Raw genomic sequence first — 24,219 nt, forward strand, 5'->3', positions numbered from 1 at the left:
CAAGCCTGATGTTTCTTGTTATTGATTGCAAAGAAGTACATGTAAATGTAATTATTAAGACAAATCTCGTTCGAGACGGTTTTTTTTTCTTGAATTATGCCTGACAACAACAATATCATTTTCCGTCTCAGAAAATATGTTGCTAATAACCATTCACTAAACATTTATGGTATGTCTGTTAAGAGCTCATGAATGTTTGAATGTTTAATCGACATTTTTTTGTTTCTGAAGACATCAACGAATGTGAGGCTGATAATGGTGGATGTGATCATACTTGTACCAATACTGCGGGCAGTTTCCAATGTTCCTGCCACCCGGGATTCGAATTAGATAACAGTGGATTTACCTGCGCAGGTAACAAACGGCCAATTTTAACAGGGCAAGCCAACAAAGCTTTTCATGTCAAATTCTCTTCGGAAATAATATTTGGCAAGCAAGCGAGTGTTTTTTCTACCTTATAAAGCTGATCCAAAGAGCTCTTTCGCCCAGTTTTAAAGGGATACAGTAGTCGGAACTGCGCTGAAAGATCGTATGGGCCGTAAGACCAATTTAAACACTGTATCCAAGGTGCGATTGTGATTGACGAAAGTTGCAACATGTCTGTCATAATCTACATCATATAATTTAAATGTTACATCTATGATGATAAGGTGCATCTAGATATCCTGCACGAAATGCATTGTTTGTATACAAGAAACTCAACTCGCACATACGCAGTTCCGATGATCGTTTCAGTTTAAGCTGTGTATTCATTGCTTCGATAAATTTTGTCTACGATGTGGTATAGTGAGTTTACGAGCGTAAGTGCTTCACGAACTCAACAACGTGTGGAGGGGTCGTAGTAAGAAAAATGTAACCACACTTTTTATAGTGGGGATTTAGCTGACCGTGGTTTTGTCTGTTGCTTGACTGCTGAGTGACTGGATGGAAACCGTAGGTTGTGAGTTCGAAGACGATTGAAAAAACATTTTGTATATGAGCTTGCGGTGATAATTTTTGCGCAGCGGGTAAGACCGAAAAGCCTAGCTTGTTGTACCGTTGGTTTACTGATAGAAGCGTACCGTTGAGGGAAGAGGGCAGTTGTCGCCTTTCGTAGTCAGAAGGGGAACACGGGAACACTGGTCCGCGATATAATGATAGTGGGAGGGAAGCTGCGAGCAGCTTTCGCCTTTTCCAAAATTTGATTTGTTCGAATAGTATATTTAAATATGAAATATTTATGTTGATACAGTTTCTACCATTATTCAATAAGCTTGTTGGCTATTCCAGTCACTGGTATAATTACGAACTCAAACAGCATATCTCCAAGACAATCAAACTGTAACTGAGACGATGAATCCGACCTTTGATTCACATTTTAGTTTGTAGGTCTATAATAGCTTCATCAGTACCGTAATTTAAAGCTGTTGGAATTAGATCTACCTTTCGAATCCCGTTTGGGTTATAGTAAAAATTCATATTTCAAACCAAATTGCCATAAAGTTTAAATAGCTGAAATGTATGCTACTTGTACGTATTTTTTACAGATATTGACGAATGCGCTGCCGATAACGGTGGATGTGAACATGATTGTACTAATCTTGAAGGCAGCTATGAATGTTATTGCACACACCCTTATCACTTGGATGGAAATGGACACACATGCTCAAGTAAGTATTCTTTACATTCATTAGCGTGCCACCAGTATTTTGCACAGAATTTGATGTTCTTACTTGCCTTGATTCGCGTATTTTGAGAGATTTTAATCACTTTGTTAATGCAGAGGTAATGATACTAAATTAATATCTCTCGATATATTAATATTGCCTCTCTTAGTAATCGATGCTTATTTTAATTGGCTTCCTGTGCACCAGACAGCCCTCTATTGGGCTGCAGATATTGATGACTCTTGATTATTCATTAACAGACATTGATGCGTGTGTAAATGGACACTGTGAACAAGAGACATTAAGCAACAAACCAGTGTGTGCATGTTCTGACGGCTACCACCTCGCATTCGATAATAAATCATGTCAAGGTAAGCAAAATCGATGGGCATTTATTTGTCTAAGGCTAGTTTTTACGAATTCGTTGAATATTTACGTCTACTAAGAATCCACATTTTGAGTTGACAGTGAGTCAGTACTATCAATGTTGGTCTTCGTCATATCGTGCAAAACTCTGAAACCAAGTGATCCAAAAATCGTGTACATATTGTCGACCACGATATAGGGAACTTGGCTCGTTATCTCTGCAGTAGTCTAGGATATAAAGTTTACAAGTTCAAAGCTCTTTTTTATTCAGATGTCGACGAATGCAGAGCTGGAACACATGAGTGTTCCCATGGTTGTGTTAACACTGAAGGCAGCTACTACTGTACCTGTGATGAAGGACATATTCTAGACCGAGATCGAAGGACATGTGTCGAGGTCTAGGAGTGACGATACTTAATTAGCCTTATCTTTGATGTGGCAAAGTTCACTGTGCACGACACTTGGACATTAACGCTTATCAATTGCCCTTTTCATATGACTTCTTATTCTTCTCGCAAATTTGCATTTCGAGCTTTGCTTGCTGATATTGGTGGAATCAATTGATACAGATGAATTTCCCGGTCAAATCGCTTAACGTTGTCGTAATAATCGAATGTTAAGTTCGCGGACACATCATAATTGAATTTGTTAAGTTTAAGAATCCAGTCTTCGTTATATTCATTGCTTCTGTTGAATATCAACATTGCTGTTTTTCTCTGTATACTAACCATGTGTTGAACTGAAATTGTCAATCTTCGTAAGACAATTACCGAAATCTCAGTCATTTGAATAGGTTCCGTGTGAGCCAGCTGAAAATGGAGTCTCGCTACAACCTGAAAGGTTTTGACAGGTGACATTGCATTCTGGAGGAATTCGATCTTGAGTTGCCGATTGTTAATCACTTCCGATCGGCTGTAACTATTGTATTCCGCTGAAGAACAATAAACGCATAGTTGTAGTGGTGCAGCAAAAAAATATGCTTTTGGATTGATGAGTAAAATGACAAATTATAGTTTTCATCTGTCAAATGCGCAATACTTTAGAACTTTCCGAAATTTAAAACCATTTAATATTTCGAAGATGTCACGCGAATGTTAAGTGATGAAGAGCTAAATACGAATTCTGGAAAGTAACGTTTCACCAGTAACAGGTACATTGAAGCTCTTTAGCGGGAGTTATACTCTTTCCTGAGATGTCAATCCTGGCATGAACAGAACCATTGTGCAACATTTCTAGTACATTTTTCAGGCAATTCCTATAACTCGTGAAGCGACGTGCATACACCTAAATTTTGACAAGTACACGACCTATACGCACGGATGATAGGGCAAATGTATTTATAGATGCACCAGCGGCTTACTGACTACGCACGCGCATATTTATAATATAATATGCGAGTAACCGGAAGTGTAGCCTACTTTCGTGGGCGCCGCCATGTTTTTTGGAGTGCTCGTAAATAGACAAATACGAAACGTGCAAATTATTATATAACATGCCATTTGTAAAATATATTTCTTTTATTAGCCAGTAATTATTATTCGCCTTGTCGCTGATACAAAATAGCGTTAATATAACGCATAAAAATCAAAAAAAGGAGAAAACTGTCGTGCCCATGAACGGGGCATACGCAGAGAATGCTGAGATTTAATTTTAGAAAAGCGCCCTGTGTCAATAATTAGATTCAAAAATTGCCAGTTTGTAGACGGAAAGCTGTAGTTTTCAGCTTGCAAGTGGAAGTTTGGCAGTACGGTTACCATCGCAATGATAATTATTGCATAATACGACCATTGTTTTACGCAATAGGCTGTTATCATGGTAAAAATTGCCAATTTTTGTCCAACATTTTAACACATAACAGAAAATCTATACCTGCACTGCTGCAGGGTTTGACGTCGTGTACGTACGTGAACTGCTTTCATCAGAGGAAAACTGGGCATAGTTGTCTTACGAAGTAACAATCAATTATATTTTATCATGAATCAATACAAATAACATTGCCTATCTTAAGCCTGGCGCGACACCAAGGCTGAGCCCTATATAATATTAGGAGTGAATGGTCACAACTGTTTATTTCTTGTACATGGATTATCATTTAAGGGTAACATACATAGGAAAAGAATTGAGAAACTGGCGAGAGAAAGTGACACTTCTCGCAGTTGATGAGAATCTCTTGTTATTCTCACGGCTATATGAAATGTTTTTTGCAATTCTCACCGTGAGCATTTAGGAATACACTCCTTGGTGAGAATCAAGTATGATGACAGATTCTCACAAGTGAGGCTGGAAATTCTCACCAAGCACAGTGAGACTGGCAATTTCAACAGTGAGAATGTATAATACTCATCATCACTAGCGAGAATAAACCCGTTCAATGGTGAGAATCAATAAGACTCATTGTTCACCCGTGAGAATTAACCACACTGATTCTCAATAGTAAACAGCAAGTCTTGCTAATTCTCACCAATGAACGGGTTATTCTCACCAGTGATGATGAGTACTATAACATTTTCACTGTTGAAATTACCGTTCTCAATGTGTCTGGCGAGAAATTCCGGTCTCACTGGGGAAAATCTGCTAATTGGTTTTCACCAAGGGTGCATTTCTCACGGCTCACCAGTGAGAATTAAACATTTTTCATTCATACCAGTGAGAATAAAACGAGATTCTCATTGTCCCGTCACAGTCAGGTAAACAAATCTTGTGGATTTTTTCTACATTTATACGTAAATCGTTCTCGAGATAACTCTTCTCTTGTAGTCTCTACACAGTATACTAATTGTTTGTGTGGCCAAAACATATGTAACAATGTCTAAAAGAAATGCAGAAAAGCGAAGCGTTGAAGGAATAATGACAGTACACAGATAATTATTGTTCGTTCAGTGCTTTTACCGGTCACACGGTAAATAGTAATTCTTCTCCCTTTTTATTTAAATTTGTGTGATGTACTCGAGGTAATCTTGTCTCGTTACTCGTAGTCTAGATACCTTGAGAGATTTGTGTAGACAAGCTTGACACACCAGTATGCCCTCGAACAATCGATATAGCAAATAATTATAAAATCTAGAACCTTTCGGACAAGTAATTGTCTGTCCAAGCGCCCCATTTCGCTGGTTGAAGGTCAGAGGATAAATGGCAATACAAGTTGTCACTTTGTATTTCAAGAGGGTGATCAATGGCACTGATAGAAATTTAGGCTCTTGTACTATATAAAAATCGTGACTTTTTTGTTTGTTTTGATTCTTACCCTGTAGGGATCGGCACTCGACCTGTATGATAATATCAAATTAAGCTAATAAATTTTTGTCAGATGCCCTAGTTTAAATACAACAATGTACAAGCATCACTATTTCAAAGTTCAACAAGTATATTATCATCTAGGCCAATACGGTTGTATCTAGCCACATAATAGATGATAATTTTATGGGTTTTATTTTCGTAATCATTTGGTCTCAAGCAAGTGGTTCTTGTTACGACTCGGACTTTCAGTGCAAGCAAATTCAACACGTGGTTAAAATATAAAGACTGGCTCATAACTATATTATGGTATTCTTGCAAGCCAGCGCTGGAGTTTTTGATCGAAACCAGACAGACAGAAATAGTAGACTAGAAACGCGGCACGCTCTTTGATGTCATGGTCGTCTCGATAACCTATGGCCTTACCATATAAAATGAGCTTGACAGGTGTTAGACTTTTTGGAGACTTCGTTTATGGTTGATAATTGCAGGAACGACATTATGTGAAATGTATGACGAGATGGCATCATGTTGCTTGTCACGTAACAGCCATACTTACTTAGTGTGCTCTCAGGGCAGAAACACTGCTTCACGCCAAAACATAACACGCCAGCAGTTTCATAAACACTCTCTCTCCCGGGACGAACTTGTAGAAGACGATATGACTTACCATCTGACTTTAGAATCTTGCTCAAGCAGGCAAGGCTGACAATTCGTACGGTGACCTATCACGGTCCCTCCACGACCACGTATCGTGTAGAAGAGTGTTATGAGGACAAATAGTTTCTCCTAAGAAGACAGGCTTTAGAAAAGTGAGGAAATCAAGACAATCGTTCGTTTTCAAATATGTTGCAAAATTACACGTGACATTGTTGAGACGAGCTGAGCGTGAAGTTAAGTAATACAAATTACGTGCTTGGTCTGCAGTACATGTAATCATAAAGTCAAGAAAGAAATGAACTTTGGATGTTGCTGTTTTGTAGAATAAATTGCCTGTTGATGATACTATATACTGATATATGGGATTCTTTCATAGCTATGAGATACCCGTAAGAAACACCTCAAAAACTTTCTGACCAAAATGAGATGTTTTTACTACCGCCATATATGACGAATCGAGGCAAAATACCGATTTAAAAACAACGTAAAATAACCTAGCTACCACAGTGTGTACTACCTAAGTTTCAGAGTTATTCTAAAAGTCGGCATCATATAGTACGACGTACTCTCCAAAGCTGCTACCTTAGTTTAACAAGTCAAAGATAGAAGGGCAGCTCTTCACACTACATGCCAAGGTTATCTATTTCAAGGAGGGCGGTAGATAAGAACACGCGAACTTTTCAATTGAAATCGTGACTGCTTTGTTTGTTTTGATGGCAGGATTGCATCGTCATCATTGAATAACATGTCTGATTAAATGCAGCTACTAACTAGCTGTCCTAGTTCCAAGGATCACATGGATGTGAAAGGAAACATAGCGTTAGGGACCCGTCATTATTTTCGGCCAGGTGGTTGAAAGAGTTGTCTCGAGTATTCAGAAATTTACAGTAGCCCCCCTCCCCGAGGGATATTTTTCAGCAACCCCCTTAATTGATATACATACATACACACACACACGCACGCACGCACACACATATATAAACATATATATATATATATATATATATATATATATATATATATATATATATATATATATATATATATTATATACTTCTTCTAGCCCGGAATACATAAAAACTGAATGGCTACCGATCACAAAGAAACTGAGAAATGGGATTGGGGAATGTTGCTTTTTGATGTAAATTTCGTATAAAGCAAGATACCCATCTCTTGTATTTTTGGCACGTACTTTTAACAGTTTTACAAATGAATGTTGCAACATAATTGTGCAAAACGATTTACTCAACTGACCTGATAAAATTTATAGCAAAGTTATTTTCACTAGTGCCTCTTGGGCATTTGCATACACTGTTATCAGCAGGGAAAAAATTCAAAAGTTAAAAGAAAATTCACAAAGATTATGATTGAAATCGCCAATTAAAACTGTCAAAGTAAATTTACAAAGAAACAAATGTTTAAAGTAAGGTTTAACACTGGTGGCGCACTTAATGCTATACTTGTAGCAGATTGTTGTGTACGAATTAGGCTGAGAAAAAAACAATCCATTTGTGATCAAAGTCTTACGATCTTTCCTTTTGTTCTTTATACTTCATTGTGACATTTCCACCCGGTATTTGATTTCCTCACATTGCTCCATACACTTTGCAAGTTCTTTTTATACTTCTGACGGACCAACTGCATGTTTTGGGGTTAGACTAAGAGAGGGGTTTTTTGATTCTCAAGATTAAAAACGTCACTATTTTCATCCTTGGTTACGGATTCGATCGATAAAACCCAGGCGTTTACACATACATCTGTGTTGGCCATATTTGAGTTGAAACTCAAAAATTACTTACCGATAAATACTTAACCGTCGTCACTAATGTCTGAACAGGTACCTTGTTCACACTTAGGTAAGCATTTTCAAACAGTTGCATTTGATTTCATCGTAGCGAGAAAATGTTAACGTATTCATTTTGCATGGAACGTTAACAGTAATTGTCTTGATCTGACAAAAGCAAGTCAACACAAATATTAATGTCTTAGCTCGATAATTTGACAACTCTCATAATGTCACCTTGCTTTTAATTAAGATTTTCACACCTAGACGCTATGTTTTATTTCATTAATATTCGTATATAACCGTATGAACCGTATGTCGTCGGTGCGTAACTGCCTTCATCTCTCCTCCCTATAAAATGACAAATCAAAGTCTTCAAACTTTGAAAATGTATAGAGCTTACTCATCTATTTTTTAATGCTTTGCGATTATGCTACTCCTTGAAGGGCGCCCATCAGACTCGGTGATATTACCTGAGATCTTCTATAAAATCTCTATTTGAGATTGTGGAACAGAAAGAGAAACAAGCCGAAAATAGCTCGGCTAATCTGTCTGTAAATGATACGGAGGAAAACGTTTGTTCTGTCTCTGTAGTCTGTTTATTTTCAAATTGAAATAAAGAGAAAAGATGTTCTTAAGCGAAGAAAAAAGTCCTATGGTTCCTTTTACCAGCCTACCTACAAACATGACTTCTATTGATACTCGGTTTCCGTCAGGGAATGCGATCGTGGAAATAAAAAGGCTGCTTTGAGGAAAATTATCCTTGTGTTCCTTATTGCATTAGCCTTATTTATGACAACTTTTCCCCACACAGACTTAGACGGGGTGGCTGTGACCAATCTTGATTGAAATTGGTCTTAGCCACCCCGTCTATTAAAATTCATGAGTTTACTTTTCTTGTGTACGTACATACTTATATCAGATGGAAATCTGAGGATTTGCGATTACATAGGTTGACAACCCCCCACAGAAGAGCAATGAATGTAAAAAGTGTGAAAGAGGCTCCCACCTAACTATCCAAAATGTTTTTGTGTCGAGTTTGTGTTTGATTCGTTTCAAAAATGTGTTCCTACATTCTTATCCGATTGTTTGTGTTAACAATAAATGTTTGTTTCGCCTTGGATATTTGTAGGGAAGTTTGGATCAGTGTGTACGGTAATGTTTTGTTTGTGTGGGGAAAGCTTATGGCGAGACGCAGCCGGACCTACTGCGTTACAGAGTTGATAGAGTGGCCCTTTGACTCTTGCGTTTCGAAACCCGAGTGTGGTTTCTCATCAGTCGCAGTGTAGATTCTTTCCTTAGTTTGTGTTTGTGAAAAATTATTTTAATGCATTTTTGTGGTCTTGCTCTTCGAGTAGCGAGGCAAGTATATTAATGTTTGGGTCTCGTTGTGAGTGCGTTTGGTGGTTCAGTTTGTTTGTTCTATGTTTCTTTACTTCAGTAAATTTTGTTTTGAATAGTGTGTCTTTTAGAATTTTGCCGAGGTTGTGTATTTTTAGGCAATAAGTACCACTGCGGGGTACGGATTTTATGTTTTCTGGATCAAGATACTTACAAGTATCATGATCGATGTGTTTGTTCTCGTACATTTTGTTTAATAGTTCGTGTACTTTGTTTACTGTTTGTTCTGTGTCGTCACTGGCTAGTTGTGTATAATACTTAGTGTTGCGCAATTGCCTTTCGCATTCGTGTACGTAATCTTTTGTGTTGACAAAGACAAAACCCGACCCTTGTCGAAGGGTTTTTATGGTAATTTGTCTACTGTTTGCAAGCTGGTTTATCGCGATTCTTTGGGCACGCGACATGTTTTGTTTCCTTGTTTGAAAGGGTATCTCCAGAAGTGCGAGTTTAGCAGCTTCAGATAGCTTTCAGGTTTTTGTATTTTTTGCTGTTCGTGGAGTCCAATTTGACTTTTCTTTGAATTGGTGTTGTTGCGATTGTTCGTGTCTCATGATGTCTCCGGTGTTTGGCCATAGACCCTCGAGAAAAACACGAGAGTCTATGGTTTGGCTTAATTGATAATGAAACTGTAATGGTAATTGTTTTCCAAGTCAACTATCCAAGCATTTTAAGAGGGGTGATCAAAAAGGCCAGAACAGCCAATTTTGACCACACGGGTTCAAGAACCCGGGAAAGGTGTTTAAAGTGTGCGATAGATGTGTTTACGACAAAAACATTACGAACAGTAGGATTAAGATAGGTATGAATAATCCAAACTGCCCAGTTTCTGTGTGGGGAAAAGTTGGAATGTTGTGAGCGATTGCAAGAAGTTTAAGAATTGTGAAAGCTTCAGGACGTTAAGGTAATCAAGAAACCATATGACACATTTGTTGCTCTTCGACAGTCAGATGGACTTTGCCATGGTTTGCTGTCATTTTCACCGATAAGACACAATGTTCATCAGAATAAATTAGGATATTTTAACTTCTTTCACTACCGATTTTAATAACATTAAAGATGAATTTTAATTTCAAATCTAAGTAACACGTGTTGTGAAGGAACCATTGACAGCTACACTATCTTAAACGATTGGAAGACGACAGAACTAATAAATTGAAAAAAATGCAAAGAGAAATTGCAAAGCCCTGACCTACCCATCCTGTATTTGGAAAGTATGTAATCGGAATCACACATTTTATTGTCCCATTATCCGTGGATAAATAACACAAATGAATACAATTGAAAGTAACCACAAACTGACCGGAAAATGACGTTTTTTTCTCTTTTCGGTCTTAAACCGCAAAAAACAGACAAAGAGAACGACAGCAGTAAGAATTTTGACTGGGAGTTTGAAAATAGAACCTCGGGGTGAAATCTTACAAGGAAAACGTAATTTGACGGGAAAGAAGGCCAAGTTATTCAATTAAAAATAGAACTGATTTGTGTTTGCTATCAAACACGTGCAAGTATTTTAAGATGTTTCACAAGTGACGACCAGAGTTATAATACATTAAATTTTGTTTTGGCATATATCGAATTGTTGTCTCACTGATTAAAAACTACTGTACCTCAGAGTCTATAGGTAACACTAAAGAAAGCAAACGCTGTGCCACAGCGAAACATATTTTAACAATTAAAAAGTCAAACACAATCCTAAAAGTTACACTACCTTGCACAATGAAAAGTATCGAGTGCAATTGATATCTAAAATAGTTACTGTGACTGATAGTTTCCGTATATTTTCAGACGCCACGACTAACAAGCAAACCAAACATTCTGGATGAGTTGACGGTCAAACAAGCATCACTACATACACCTAATTTTCAATAAACTAAATTTAATGAAAGGAAAGTGTTTTGTAGATTAACTAATTACAGGATGTAAAATTCTACTGAATGTGACGAGGTAACTAAAAATGAACAAAATGGGAATGAATAAATAAATAAATGATTGTTTTTTATAAACATAGTGCACAGACCTAACAGAAGCACATTCAGGACTTGAACCGCCTTTATTACCGACAACCAATCAAACCAAACAAACGTCTCGGTCATTAAGCTTTATGTAATTGTTCACGGCTCTGATAAACAGTCTGCGTAGAAAAAATACAGCAGGAAAGTCTTACTGCTGAGATGTTTCTAATGTCACTGAAACATGCTTACCAAAATTTGAGAGTTTCAAAGAGGATGACACGCCCGGAAAGTTGACATGACCGTATCATGTTTCCAACTTCAACAACTAGTTCTAAAGATGGTTGTAAAACGGATACGCAAAGTTATTTGTTCACGTATGTAGAAGACACACGACGTTGCAACGTGCAAGGAAATTATTCAAGATCACACCTTTAACACAAAGACTTTTTAAGATCACATACAAGCTTTCGTCGGCTTGTGCTCATAAATTAAGGATGGTTGGTCAAATGTATTGGACATTTTCTGTCGCGCCGATATCCGACTTCAAAGTTATGTGCCAAAGTATCGTAAAAATAATGTCCATGAATAGGATATACTATTGAAATGGGTTTCAGGTTGATTGTCATACCAACTTTGAAGACACTATTTTGATCATCACGTATGTAAAAAGACGCTCTTTCTCGTCGTCAAATACCGGTAGAATATGGCTATGAAAAATAGCATTTAAGTAAGGTAAATAAAATATCATTTTGAGATTTCGAGTTTTTTAGTATTTGATAAAATTTCATTTTAATTTGTTCTAATATTCATTTTATTTATGATATTAAATAGTATGCAAAATATCATGAAGATTAGTATAATATATATTATAAAATGTCTCCAATTATAGTTCTGATGTACCTTAATAAACTAACCATTTCATTTCTAGTTAAGTAAAGTTCTGGATATTTAGGCCTTTATTGTTTAACACGATATCAGCAGTTTACAATATCCCATAGATGCCTAAGATACTGTTGAAAGCAAGAGGCACTTTCAGCTTGTGTGTAACATATATATACTTGATGTATTTATTCTGTTTTTGTCACACCTTCACGGTGGCCCCTACACGCCACGGAACTCTATTACTTTTGAATATAAACTCTAATTTTTCTTGACAATATCTTTAATATTTGTAAGAGATTTTATTTCTCGACCGCAAAATTTTTATTTTGTACGGGCAACTTTATTTTTAGAGTAAAATGTTTTAAAACACTTTGAACAAAAAAATTTAATTTTTAAAAAATAAACTTAAGTTTATCTTAACTTTAACTTCTCGAGAGTATTTTTAATTTTAACTATAAACAAAAAATGAACACGACGTTCTTGCAAACACGTATTTTACCATTAAAAAGTCACGCTCTTTACTCAGAGGAGAAAAGTTTATTAGCGATCGACCTTCATCCCTGTTTTTGCAAAGTATACAAAATATTACGAATCTGATAAAATATATCTACTCATTCTTATTCTGAATTGGGACTGAGTGACATATATACCCTATTAATATACCCGTTGCGAACGCTTTCTCTCAAGTTATTCACAAAAAGAATTAAACCTTCTCTAACGTTGAGGATAAATGTGCCATTGCGAAGACATTTACGTAGAACTTGTTGAAAGAGTCCCGCCCAATTTGATAATCTACTTGCTTGTTAGTTTGTTTCGCAGCCTTTTCTAGGCCCCTGCACGTGTTTCTCATGTAAAACCAGACTGATATTTCGTGACTAAACTCTGCCAGCCTTATGGTTACGTTTTCACAGCAATGACCCGACTATGATTTTATGTCGGTATCACAACAGATCTTGTAAAATAGCAGCCAATAATAAGCAAACGAGCGCTCTTAAGGTTAGACCACAACATCACTCGCATATGATGATTACATCGCCTTTCGATGAAGGCTTCCGTTGAGGAATATAATACTTCAACAGTTTTCAATAACTACAACAGTGTGTTCATATTGTACCTCGAAAAAAAGTGTTCATGATCGAAATTTCACTGCTTTTGTTTATATTCATACTCCATGCAGCTTCCATAGGGCACTGTTGCTATCCGTAGTCATACCCAGTACGACAATTCGTTGTGCTCGCCTTTAGGCGTAGCCATCCCTCAACTAAATAAACTAACTCACAGGAGTGGCAAAGCTGTCAAATGTGGCGAGTTACAGAATCGACACCACGGTAAATGGGCATCGGAAAAAAATTGCAAGGTTTATGGGAAAGGCCGATTCCTATAAATCACCAACCAGCTTGTTGATAAAAGGCACTGACTGGCATATGCCTGTAAGGATCTCACTGGATCTCACTGGATTGAGATGAACCAAACACAACTTTAACATTCGAAGTTTGACTATTTCAACCTAATTACAATGCCAGCTTTCTAAATTCACATAGAGTGCGTTACTTGCATATGGCCATTCAGAACAGTAAGCTGTATATATGTAATCCAGCAGACTTCTCGTTTTCTGAAATGCATGGTGTAATGTTGTTTTATTTCCTTTTAATACCGTGAACGATTTAACTTTTTGACACAGTTGAATAGAGTTAGCGGGAGTCAGTAAAAGAAATGCACTCTGTTGTTTTAAGTCATTCTAACCTTTATAAAAAGTCACTAATTTTCCCTCAAAATGTATCATATTTTATTGAAATCAAGTCTATAAGATTGATCAACGTCAGCTTGGTTTTTTGACATCCCGTCAGAGTCAATGCACTAGGACAAGAAAGAGAGTGTACATGCTATACTTTCTTGAATATAAAGCTCGAGTGAATTTCTACATGCAAACCTCTAGTGAATTTCTGTAGGCAAAGTATGACAGAACAGCAAAGAGTTATCAGCATTTGTATTGAAATAGTGACATACATTAGGACATTTGATAGTATTTACATAAAGTGACACGTATTACATGTAGTCGGTCCTGGCATTAGACTGACTGTAATATTTCTTGGCGTGACAAATTTTAGCTATGGCAAGAAGGATACAATTTTGCTCACGAGTGTTACGATTCTATGTCGAAAGTGGTGAAACAGGGTCGTTGACGATAATTATCGAAAATGAAAGTATTCCTAGACCTCGATACACGTCCGTCTATCTCGATCCAGAATATATCCATCGTCACAAGTACAGTAGTAGCTGCCTTCAGTGTTAACACAACCATGGGAACACTCATGTGTACCGGCTCTGCATTCGTCGATGTCTAGGGATGAAAACGGTAACGCTGATTTTAAAATAGTCGAGTATGAATACTTTCAGCATAGAGACATAATTTGACGGTGCTTCAAAATTAATCCTGAAGTCTCGATTTGTTCATGATGGGAGACTTTGATATTTGATCTGAAGACAAGCTGTTTAAAACAATTCTCTATAAATGTCACATTTTTGTTTTAGATAAGTGACTTATTTACTTTGGACAGTTATAACTGAATTTGAAAATAATCAAAGCAACAACGGTTTATCAGGTAACGTACATAATGCAAATGACGGTCACATTTCGATAAGCGTCAGTATATTAAAATATAACGCGCCTCTGGACAGATAGTCATCGAGATGCAGACCTCTAATCTAGACCCTATAGCCATCTGAATGGATGAATACAAAAGTACTAAGTGATTCTTGAAGATAAAATAGATTTTTTTTGCATCAAAATGTACTTTTCATGTCTTGTATACAGACCTTGACACGATTGATCGTTTGGTTTCAATTCATAGCCGTCAGTACAACTGCAGAGAGGTTTGTTGCTGAGTGTTTCACAGATTTGATCGCATTTTCCTTTGCTGCACGTCTCAGTGTCTGTAGGATTCAGTAAAAGAGCACCTTATGTAATTTATCATAGAAAAGTGTTAGGAAAGCTTCAACTGACGCCTGTAAATTTACTGTATTGCTTTGAATGAATTTCACGGCTCAATGAGACTCGGGCAAGGCTGGATCCTTAACGATTCCCTGAACAATACTTCATTTTATTAATGACTATTAATCCAGGCTGAAACGAGAAAGAGACTGCCCTTTCACATGTTGACAACTGACGTCACGTTTAAAGGAAAGGAGTACACCTTTAAGAGGTGTTCACATAAACTGACAGCCTCCACTTCAAGAGTGATATGGTGTCCATAAACACAAATTCTCTCACCTGAGCAAGTATGTCCGTTGCTGTCAAGGTAATATGGGTGTTTGCAATAGCATTCATAGCTGCCTTCAGCATTTGTACAACCATGCTCACATCCAGCATTGTCAACCGCACATTCGTCAATATCTGCAAGAGCGTGGAAGAGAAATTGGCTTTTACGTCTGTCCGACACCACGACTAAATGGAATGTTATCAAGGAGGTTGTTAATTATAAAACTAATTAACTATACAAGTGACACTTTATGCCGTTCTTGATTCATTTGCATCTAAAGTAACACTGTATTTAAGCATCTAAAGTAACACTGTATTTAAGTTAATAACGGCTTTTTGCTGTATTCAGTGCCAATAGTAGTTGTATCCCCAAAACGCATATAAGCATTGAATGTCAACAAGAATAGTCATCGTAATACACTTTAAAGAAGAGTGTGACAATCGCTCAAGTTTTGTCAATAATGATGGGAATTGTAATACGGCATTCTTCACCAAAGAGTGGGACACTTGCTTAAAATTGTCTGAATTGTCATCCTGGGTATAGAAACCACCTTTCTCAAATGCACATTGGCTGTTTACTTAAAAGACAGTGAGGACGCCCATGAAATAGTTATTATCTTGATACGTGTCAGTGATACATCACCTGTACAGGTCAATCCATCTACATCTAACTCATATCCGGGATGACAAGAACAGACAAAACCGCCCTCTGTGTTGGTACATGTGTGGTTACATCCGCCATTCTCAGTCTCGCATTCGTTGATGTCTTCAAAGAAAAGTCAGACAAATAAAAGGCACTTGTAGCATCACTTTGGTTCGAAACAAATATTTTGACGTACGAGTTGGTTTGATTGAAAAACCGAAATACTTTCTGCCGCATTTTAGTGTATCAAAGGATTGCTAGAATTTGAAATGGACTCGTGTCATATGTACTTAAATTGTGAAAAGAAACAGTTTGGAAAAGGTAGTGAATTATTTGGATATTAGATTAATATCGAATGCAAGAGTTTTACATACTGCAAATAATATTCTTCGTCTGACGGGGACATGTTTTGCTTGTCGCCCAATAAGTTTTCAATTCAAATGTTAGATAAGTTGTGGTAAACATGATGGCCGAAGAATTTTCAGTTCGATTACGGTGTGTTGGGGAGCATTATAGTGCAAGAAGCGATCCCAACGTATTTCAAACTCGACCGCTAGGCAAAGCAGCAGAAATCGTCACCTTGCTTAATTTCAACTCCCGTCACACAACATGGCGGTTTAAGTATCATGAAATTATTACATGTCAGCTGGCGTCGTAAGATATGGCAGTAAAATGATCCCAGAATTAATCGCTTGAATATGTTGCCTATATTAATATTTCCTGTATATCTATAACCATGGCAACTTCGAATTCTGGTTTATTCAGTAAAATATTTCGTCATTTCAAAAATATTTGTTTTTTATATCTTCATATGCAAGGTGTGTCTTTCTTTGCCATATCGCAGACGTCCTTCCACTTCTCACAGCATATTATTGATGGTGTTGCATACCAATACACGTGGTTTCATTTTCACCAAGAGTGTAACCTTCGTTGCAGAAACAAACAAAACTTCCGATAGCATTGGCACAGATCTGATCACATCCATCATTCTCACATTCATTGATATCTGAGTTGGAAAAGAAGATACTTCATCTGCTTTGCGTAAAATAAATACATGATTTTGTGTTCAGTGAGTACAAAATCATATTAAATTGCTAACAAACGTTGGCATGCATCCCTTTTTATAATATTCTCATTGTTTTGTTGATGCAGACTCTATCATAGAGTGCATAGTTAAACGGGGTTGATCGAGGCACTAATTTTTTATCTCCAACTATAGTTTTGTACTTTTGACATAGATGCTATGGACTTTGAATATACTAATGACTTTATTCATCACTATTCTGTTTGTGAAAAACTATCGATTCTACTCTATTATGCATAATTTATAAACAATGCTCTGCCTCTTAAGTTTTATGGAAAAAAATTGAAATAATTCAAATACTTGGCCTTCTGAATAATATATATTGCTAAACTTCATTATTTTGTAATAAATCGTCAAAAACTTCATATTTCTCGCTTAACCTTTTATCATTTTATCATTTATGACTATTTATGTTATATACTGATATAAAAATTGGATTACATGACTATCTTCTGCATATTATGAAGAGGTGCGCAGCCCGCCCCATCAATTTTCATTAAGGACTTTGAAGTGCCATTTATTTTATTTTTCATACTTTGACAGGAGCACAACTATTTCTATAATCTATACTCATCCTTTACACAAACATCATTCCACGATCCTTAGAAGTGGCAATCAAACGACAAAAGCAGAAGTCAAGAGCAGTAGGCATGGCAGTTGTAATTCACATGTAGAGATATTACCCTCGGTGCATTGCAATATGGCATATAACCATCTGCTGCTGACTTGAAATGTTTATGGCATATGAAAAACGACGAGTTAGTTAGTGTTAATTTTCGTTACATGCTTACAAGGACGTCAAATGTGCAGATGCATATTTCCCAGTCCCAACTGATGAAATCGCACAACCCGCATAGTTGTATTTTTCCGCAATATAAAACGTTTATGTACATAGAGAAGAAAATTTCAAAAAACACACGCTCCTTATAAGTCGTAATTCAACTCACCATTGCAGGTATGGTTGTTCTCAGCTAATTCAAAACCATCGAGACATGAACATTCATAACTACCTTCAGTGTTTGTACAAATATGACCACAGCCATCGATGTCCTCTGCACACTCATTAATGTCTGAATTAATCAAAAAAGCGAAATGTGGAAAATGATTCTTCATCTTGAGAGAATGACGAATTATGACACCTGAATCAAGGATTTTATCGTTCTCCTCTTTATTTCTGATTGTATATAGTGAAAATATTTGGCGGATAATCAAAATTGATATAACAATAATAATAATAATAATAATAATAATAATAATAATAATAATAATAATAACACTGCATAAAAACCCTATAATACTTACTGTATTAACATTGATTATTGCCTGTATTTTAGCTGAAGAGTGCATATACAGATGAATACAGTCAAGAATCCATTTTTTGTATTCAGCAAGCCTGTATTCATGTGGATTCATGTGAATTCACGTGTATTATACTATAATACAGGCAACTCATTAATGTGAATTTATCTGAATTATTGGGTTTTCATGCAGTGAATAATAATGTTATGTATGTCATATTCCCCTACACTCATCATGACCTGAGTTTAATTAGTCGAGAACCTTCTCAAGGTCACTGCCCTTAACGACCTCACAACTTTGAATTCAATTAGTGGTGTTTGGAATGTTCTGGAAATTTAATTAGTTGTCTAAGAGAGAGAATTTTAGAACAGTATTTAGCATGTCAATAAAAAATCTAGATCGTTCTTATATGCTCTTATATAACCACTTGAATATAAATACTGGGACAGCAAGCTTGCAGTCAGACATTTTGGGATCGTGTCTCTTGCGTGTTGCTTCAAGTCTTTGGAAACTCAAGCAGTATTAATTTCAAGACTTTCAAGACCTTCACTGCCACGCTGGATTTATACTATGGACTTTGTGCAACTTCAAGCCTGCAAGCCAAAGGACTGTTCATTCATCCGACGGAATGTTACAACTCTGAGACAGGAGCTTTGCCGTCCCAGTTTAGATAAGTAGCAAGTACACTTTTACAGTTTGTAATTTATCCCTGACTTAGCAATTAGTTTACTTTCCCGTTATAAATTTATACGGAAACTGCTGAGTTGACCTTTTGTTTGTTTTCTGTCACGTAACAATAACAACAATAATAACAATAATAATAATTATAATAATAATAATAATAATAATAATAATAATAATAACAATAACAAGGCAGTATTGCTGAAGGCAATGAGTACTTGGGCCGAGATAGAGTAATTTTGAGGACAATATATACTACTATTCAAATATGGTCTTGAATTTCCTCCTGTCAATTAGGCATTTGATTAACTGGTTATTAAACGAAGCAATGGCATGACAACGGCAAAATATGTCTACCACTTTTGTGGAGTTTGAGGCAGGGGTTCTTTATTTATTATTGCTTAAACTCCTTAAATATTCAAATTACAGCAAATTTCTTTTGTTCTCGATGGTAGATGTCTAATATTTAGATGGGCATATTTAAATTTCTACCCTATAGTTATCCCTATAAACCAAAAATCGGACATCCAGCTCTATTGGCTTGCTCAGAATTAGATATGCGCATAATTAATGAGGTACAATATGTGGTGTCATAAGGTGTCCCATCATACCATTTATGAAGGGTGTAGCACTTGTGGTTACTGAGTTGTGGACAAATATATATATTTGAGGTCAAAGGTCATCGAGGTCACGTGACATTTTGTCAAAATAATTGTATTGCTAAGTTATTCCTATATACCAAAAATCAGACCTCTAGCTCTATTGGGGCGCTCAAAATTATATATGCGCATAATTAATGAGGTACAATATGTGGTGTCATAAGGTGTCTTATCATACCAAATATGAAGGATGTAGCACTTGTGGTTACTGAGTTGTGGACAAATATATATATTTGAGGTCAAAGGTCATTGAGGTCACGTCACATTTTGTCATAATAATTGTATTGCTAAGTTATTCCTATATACCAAAAATCAGACCTCTAGCTCTATTGGCTCGCTCAAAATAAGATATGCACATAATTAATGAGGTACAGTATATGGTGTCATAAGGTGTCCTATCATACCAAATATGAAGGGTGTAGCACTTGTGGTTACTGAGTTGTGGACAAATATGTATATTTGAGGTCAAAGGTCATTGAGGTCACGTGAAGTTTTGTCAAACAAATTATATTGTTAACTTATCCCTATATACCAAAAATCAGACCTCTAGCTCTATTGGCTCGCTCATAATTAGATATGCACATAATTAATGGGGTACAATATGTGGCGTCATAAGGTGTCCCATCATACCAAATATGAAAGGTTTAGCACTTGTGGTTACTGAGTTATGGACAATAATGTATATTTGAGGTCAAAGGTCACCAAGGTCACATGATATTTTGTCAAAATGTCTGAGATATCTGCGTGAACCGATGGACTCACTGATGGACTCACGGACGGATATGAGCCAATCTATAAGCCCCCTGGACTTTATCCGTGGGGACAAAAAAACTGTGTCACTGCATCCTTTAGGCAATATGAATACGATGAGAAACTTAATTTTTATTTTTTTGGCATCATACATGCGAGTCTATGGAGAACTGCCTTATACATGGGAGTCTATGGAGGTGTAAACTAAAAAGTCCTCTAACACGGCCAAATTTGATAGCATTGTGAAACAAATCGACGTGCATCTGTATGGGGTTGGGTACTAGGCGTGAACGGACGGACGGACGCACGGACATGACCAAACCTATGAGTCCCCTCGGACTTCGTCCGTGGTGATTAAAAACAACGCAACAGTATATTACAGCTACACCGCGGTAGGTTCATATCCAGAGCCCCGTACGGTCTGCCGCCGTCGCTTGAAAACAATCTCATGCACGCGGCCATATGGGCAGCTGGCCGGATGCATGACTTCCCGGAGAAGGCGAGCTGTCACGGTTCAAGCTCAGGATTATTTGTCGATCAAACTTCAGTAAATTTACCTTACCTAGATGAAATTTTGTCTATAGGCTGAAATTTCGCCGAAGTTTGACAAAATTACATCGATTTTCAGGTTCATATGCGACATTTTTGAGTTTTGAGTGCAGACAGAAATAAGTTTTGAGGCAACATGGCTGCGACCCCATGTTGACCCTAGCCCTGCATACGATGCTATGTGCTACAGCTAACACACAGCATCGTACGCAGGGCTAGCGAGAGAGTTGCCGACATCGACGGTTATTTACGAGAAGTGAATAAAAGACTGTCATTTTTGGAAGCGATCGAGTAGCTGAGGTAGGCTGGAATACGACTTGGGACCAAGAACGCTGAATTTCGGCAGTAATTTGGCTTTTTACGTCAAGTCCCAAAATGGATTTGAAGTCACCGACCCAACGTACGGGTCTTTGCAAGGCTGTGGTGAGCGGGGCTATTAGCTCTAGCGGAACACACAGCATCGTACGCAGGGCTAGTTGACCCCCAAGTGAAAATGTGTTCGCGATCAAATCTTCCTATATTTTTTTTCAGAATTTTCAACAAAATCATTGCTTCTTACATCTTTTGTAAAATATAAAATACTAAAATAAAACTGCGATGTGCCATGTCTCCAGATTTCTAAAATATCGTTCGTTGACCGTTCGACGGAATACTCATTTCGCAAACTTGTGACGCAGTTGAAATTCAATACTGACCGCCAAATAATCTTAATGAGACGAGATCAGTCTAGACATCCTCCAAATTATCCACCATTCGCATTGGAGTTCAGCTCGCTTAGAGTATCATAACATCCTTCGGCCTTCTTTTAGATCGACCCTAATTAGGAAATAAATACACAAGCTACCTCGACAAAACTTCGTGCACCATCCAAGACCAAACGCACTACAAATGTCTTGACGTCATCATCTCCTTACATGGTAATCGGCATACCGTATTTTTTAGCAAAGGGGACACAGAATACGTCGGAGTATTCAGTTTCAAAACGTATTACATTGTGTGATGTTGTCAAAAAAAAGTCATGTTACTGCAGTGGTATAAATTACAAAACACAAAAGTTCAAATCAGTTTATTTTGGACTGGCTTTACCAAACATTTCATATTGTTTCTTATGCCAGATTTGACCACGTGCTTACTGGCGACCCCTTTTCATGCAAATTTTGTGTCAAATGATGTGTTCCCCTGGAAAAACAAACGTACGATTTCTAAATGAAGGAGGCGAAATTTGCCCTCAAGACTCGAAACCACCCCTTTATGGGGTGTACCTAGCTATTTTGAACGAGCTTCTCGAATCTGCAGCTCTATTTCGAAATGATGGTCTGGTTTTCTCAGCTCAAGGATAAGTGTTCTCCATCGCTGTGGGCATTACTATTCTCAACCGGGGGTACAGTTTCCAGTCGTAATGTTTTTCATTGTGTCCGGGATATAAAACCTTTCCTTTTCAAACTTTCTCTTTGATTAACACTAATCCACATCTTGTCAGTGATTAAACATGTTTCAAGTTTAAATGTTAAATTCTGGTCTCGAGCCCTCCTGTTCGACCAAACCGAAATTACCCTCCCACTTTGGCTCGTCCAGTGGGTGTAGCAAGGGTCGTGCCATCGCCTAGGAAACGGAGGGTGCATTAATTGTTGCATTTCGATGCACATTTTGATTATATTCAGATTTTGTGGCAAAAACTCAGATAGAGAAGCATTTATATTCACATCTCACTTATTCAAGACTGGCTGAGAGCAGCACTTCCATTCAGTTAACATCATTACGCCATTTATTATGCCAAGAAAGATGAAGCCAATACATTTTGCCCTCCCTGGTCTCAGCCAGAAATGGTTATACCTTACAGTTTTTTCCCACGGAATGAAAACAAATGTACTTGGGCTGAGGCCCAAGTACAATAATAATAATAATAATAATAATAATAATAATAATAATAATGGGTTCTTATATAGCGCACATATCCTCAAGTACATGCGATCAAGGCACTTTACAATTACTATTACCCCTGGTCACTGGACCTAATGTTATACCACTCAACTCCCTGGGGAGCAAACAACAGCTCATGTAAACCTCTTACAAATAGAAAAATGCAATTCTTCACTACTTTTTAAGTCCATGTGATACAGAAACTTTGTGTTGGTCATCCTTTGTTACGTGTCAATAAAATTATTGAACAGTACTTTTACATCTAAATTGTCAGATTAAGTAGCTTAGCGATGTAACTTTGTTATATGTTTATAACATTTGTCTTACCTATGCAAAAGAAGCCATCACAGGCATCATCTTGGTAGCCTGTGTCACATTCATTGATACATTCATAGGTACCAGCTTTGTTTACACACACCTGTTGATTGTCTACATCACAGTCATGCGTCCCTCCTGACATTCGTCAATGTCTTGGTAGAAGAAAGACAAGGATTCAAACATTAAATGACCTGTTGCTTATGTCAATGTCCTTAGGCACCGTGGCTTTGGCTAACGAACGCATCACGTTTGACCTGAAAGCAAGGTCATCTGAACTGTGCGTGTGCACCTTCTTGTTAACAAACAATGTTTTTTACGCGTGTTTTCTCTATATGAAGAATAAATTGCATTCTCTTCAAGACTTACATATGACCAAAAAGAAATGTCAAATTATTTCATACCGACACAGGTTTTGCGATCACTTTCTAGTTCGAATCCTGAGCTGCATTCACAATGGTAGCTTCCTGGAGTATTTGTACAGATCTGATTACAACCTCCATCGTTGTCTTCGCATTCATCTATATCTGTAGAGGATATAAAAATCATTCTACTTTAAGTTTTCACCTTGAAGGCAGAAGAATAATCCAAGATTCAAAGGAAAATTCGAAGCAAGTCGTAGTTTTTATAAGTTAAAACACATTTGCACTCTGTCACAACCACAGCTACAATTTTTACGACTGCATTCATTGTCATCTGGTGATCAACAACAACATAGAAGTAAGTTTCAATCCATCAAGAAAAGTGTAAAACGTTGAAGGGTGAGAGGATCTCCTTGTAACGAGGATTAACTCAGAAAATTTAAAATTCATCGTCTTACGTTACACTGAGTTATACTATCTTCATATTACATTTCCGTTCATAAGTGGTAAAGTTTAATGACTCGTGAAATCGCCAGTATGGCTAAACTTTGGGATCACTCCATGATGAGTCTTATGTCCTTCCGTTATCAGTTGTTACCCACGTTTATGAGCTAATCGACAGGTAAAAGTGCGAGGTGTATACTTCCTAAAGTTTGCCCTGTCAATTTTCTTTCGCAGTACCGACGATTTTCCTGTCTTGTAATTTTGTATTGACGTCGCACTTCGTCCATTTCAAACATCGCCTGCCAGATATACCCGTTTGTAGATCATCGA

The 24,219-nt window shown here is 37.1% G+C and overlaps 1 protein-coding gene across 1 annotated transcript in view; it reads right to left on the reverse strand.

The window, feature by feature from the left end:
* Positions 1-24,219, reverse strand: part of LOC139142959 (matrilin-2-like) — a 72,509-nt gene that overhangs the window by 38,718 nt on the left and 9,572 nt on the right. Inside the window, exon 3 of the mRNA XM_070713155.1 lies at positions 23,488-23,610. Coding sequence (XP_070569256.1) covers positions 23,488-23,610 — 123 coding nt within the window. The remainder of the gene's footprint in view (positions 1-23,487; positions 23,611-24,219) is intronic.

The sequence above is a fragment of the Ptychodera flava genome, chromosome 10 (assembly GCF_041260155.1).
Source record: "Ptychodera flava strain L36383 chromosome 10, AS_Pfla_20210202, whole genome shotgun sequence".
NCBI classification, from domain to species: Eukaryota; Metazoa; Hemichordata; class Enteropneusta; family Ptychoderidae; genus Ptychodera; species Ptychodera flava.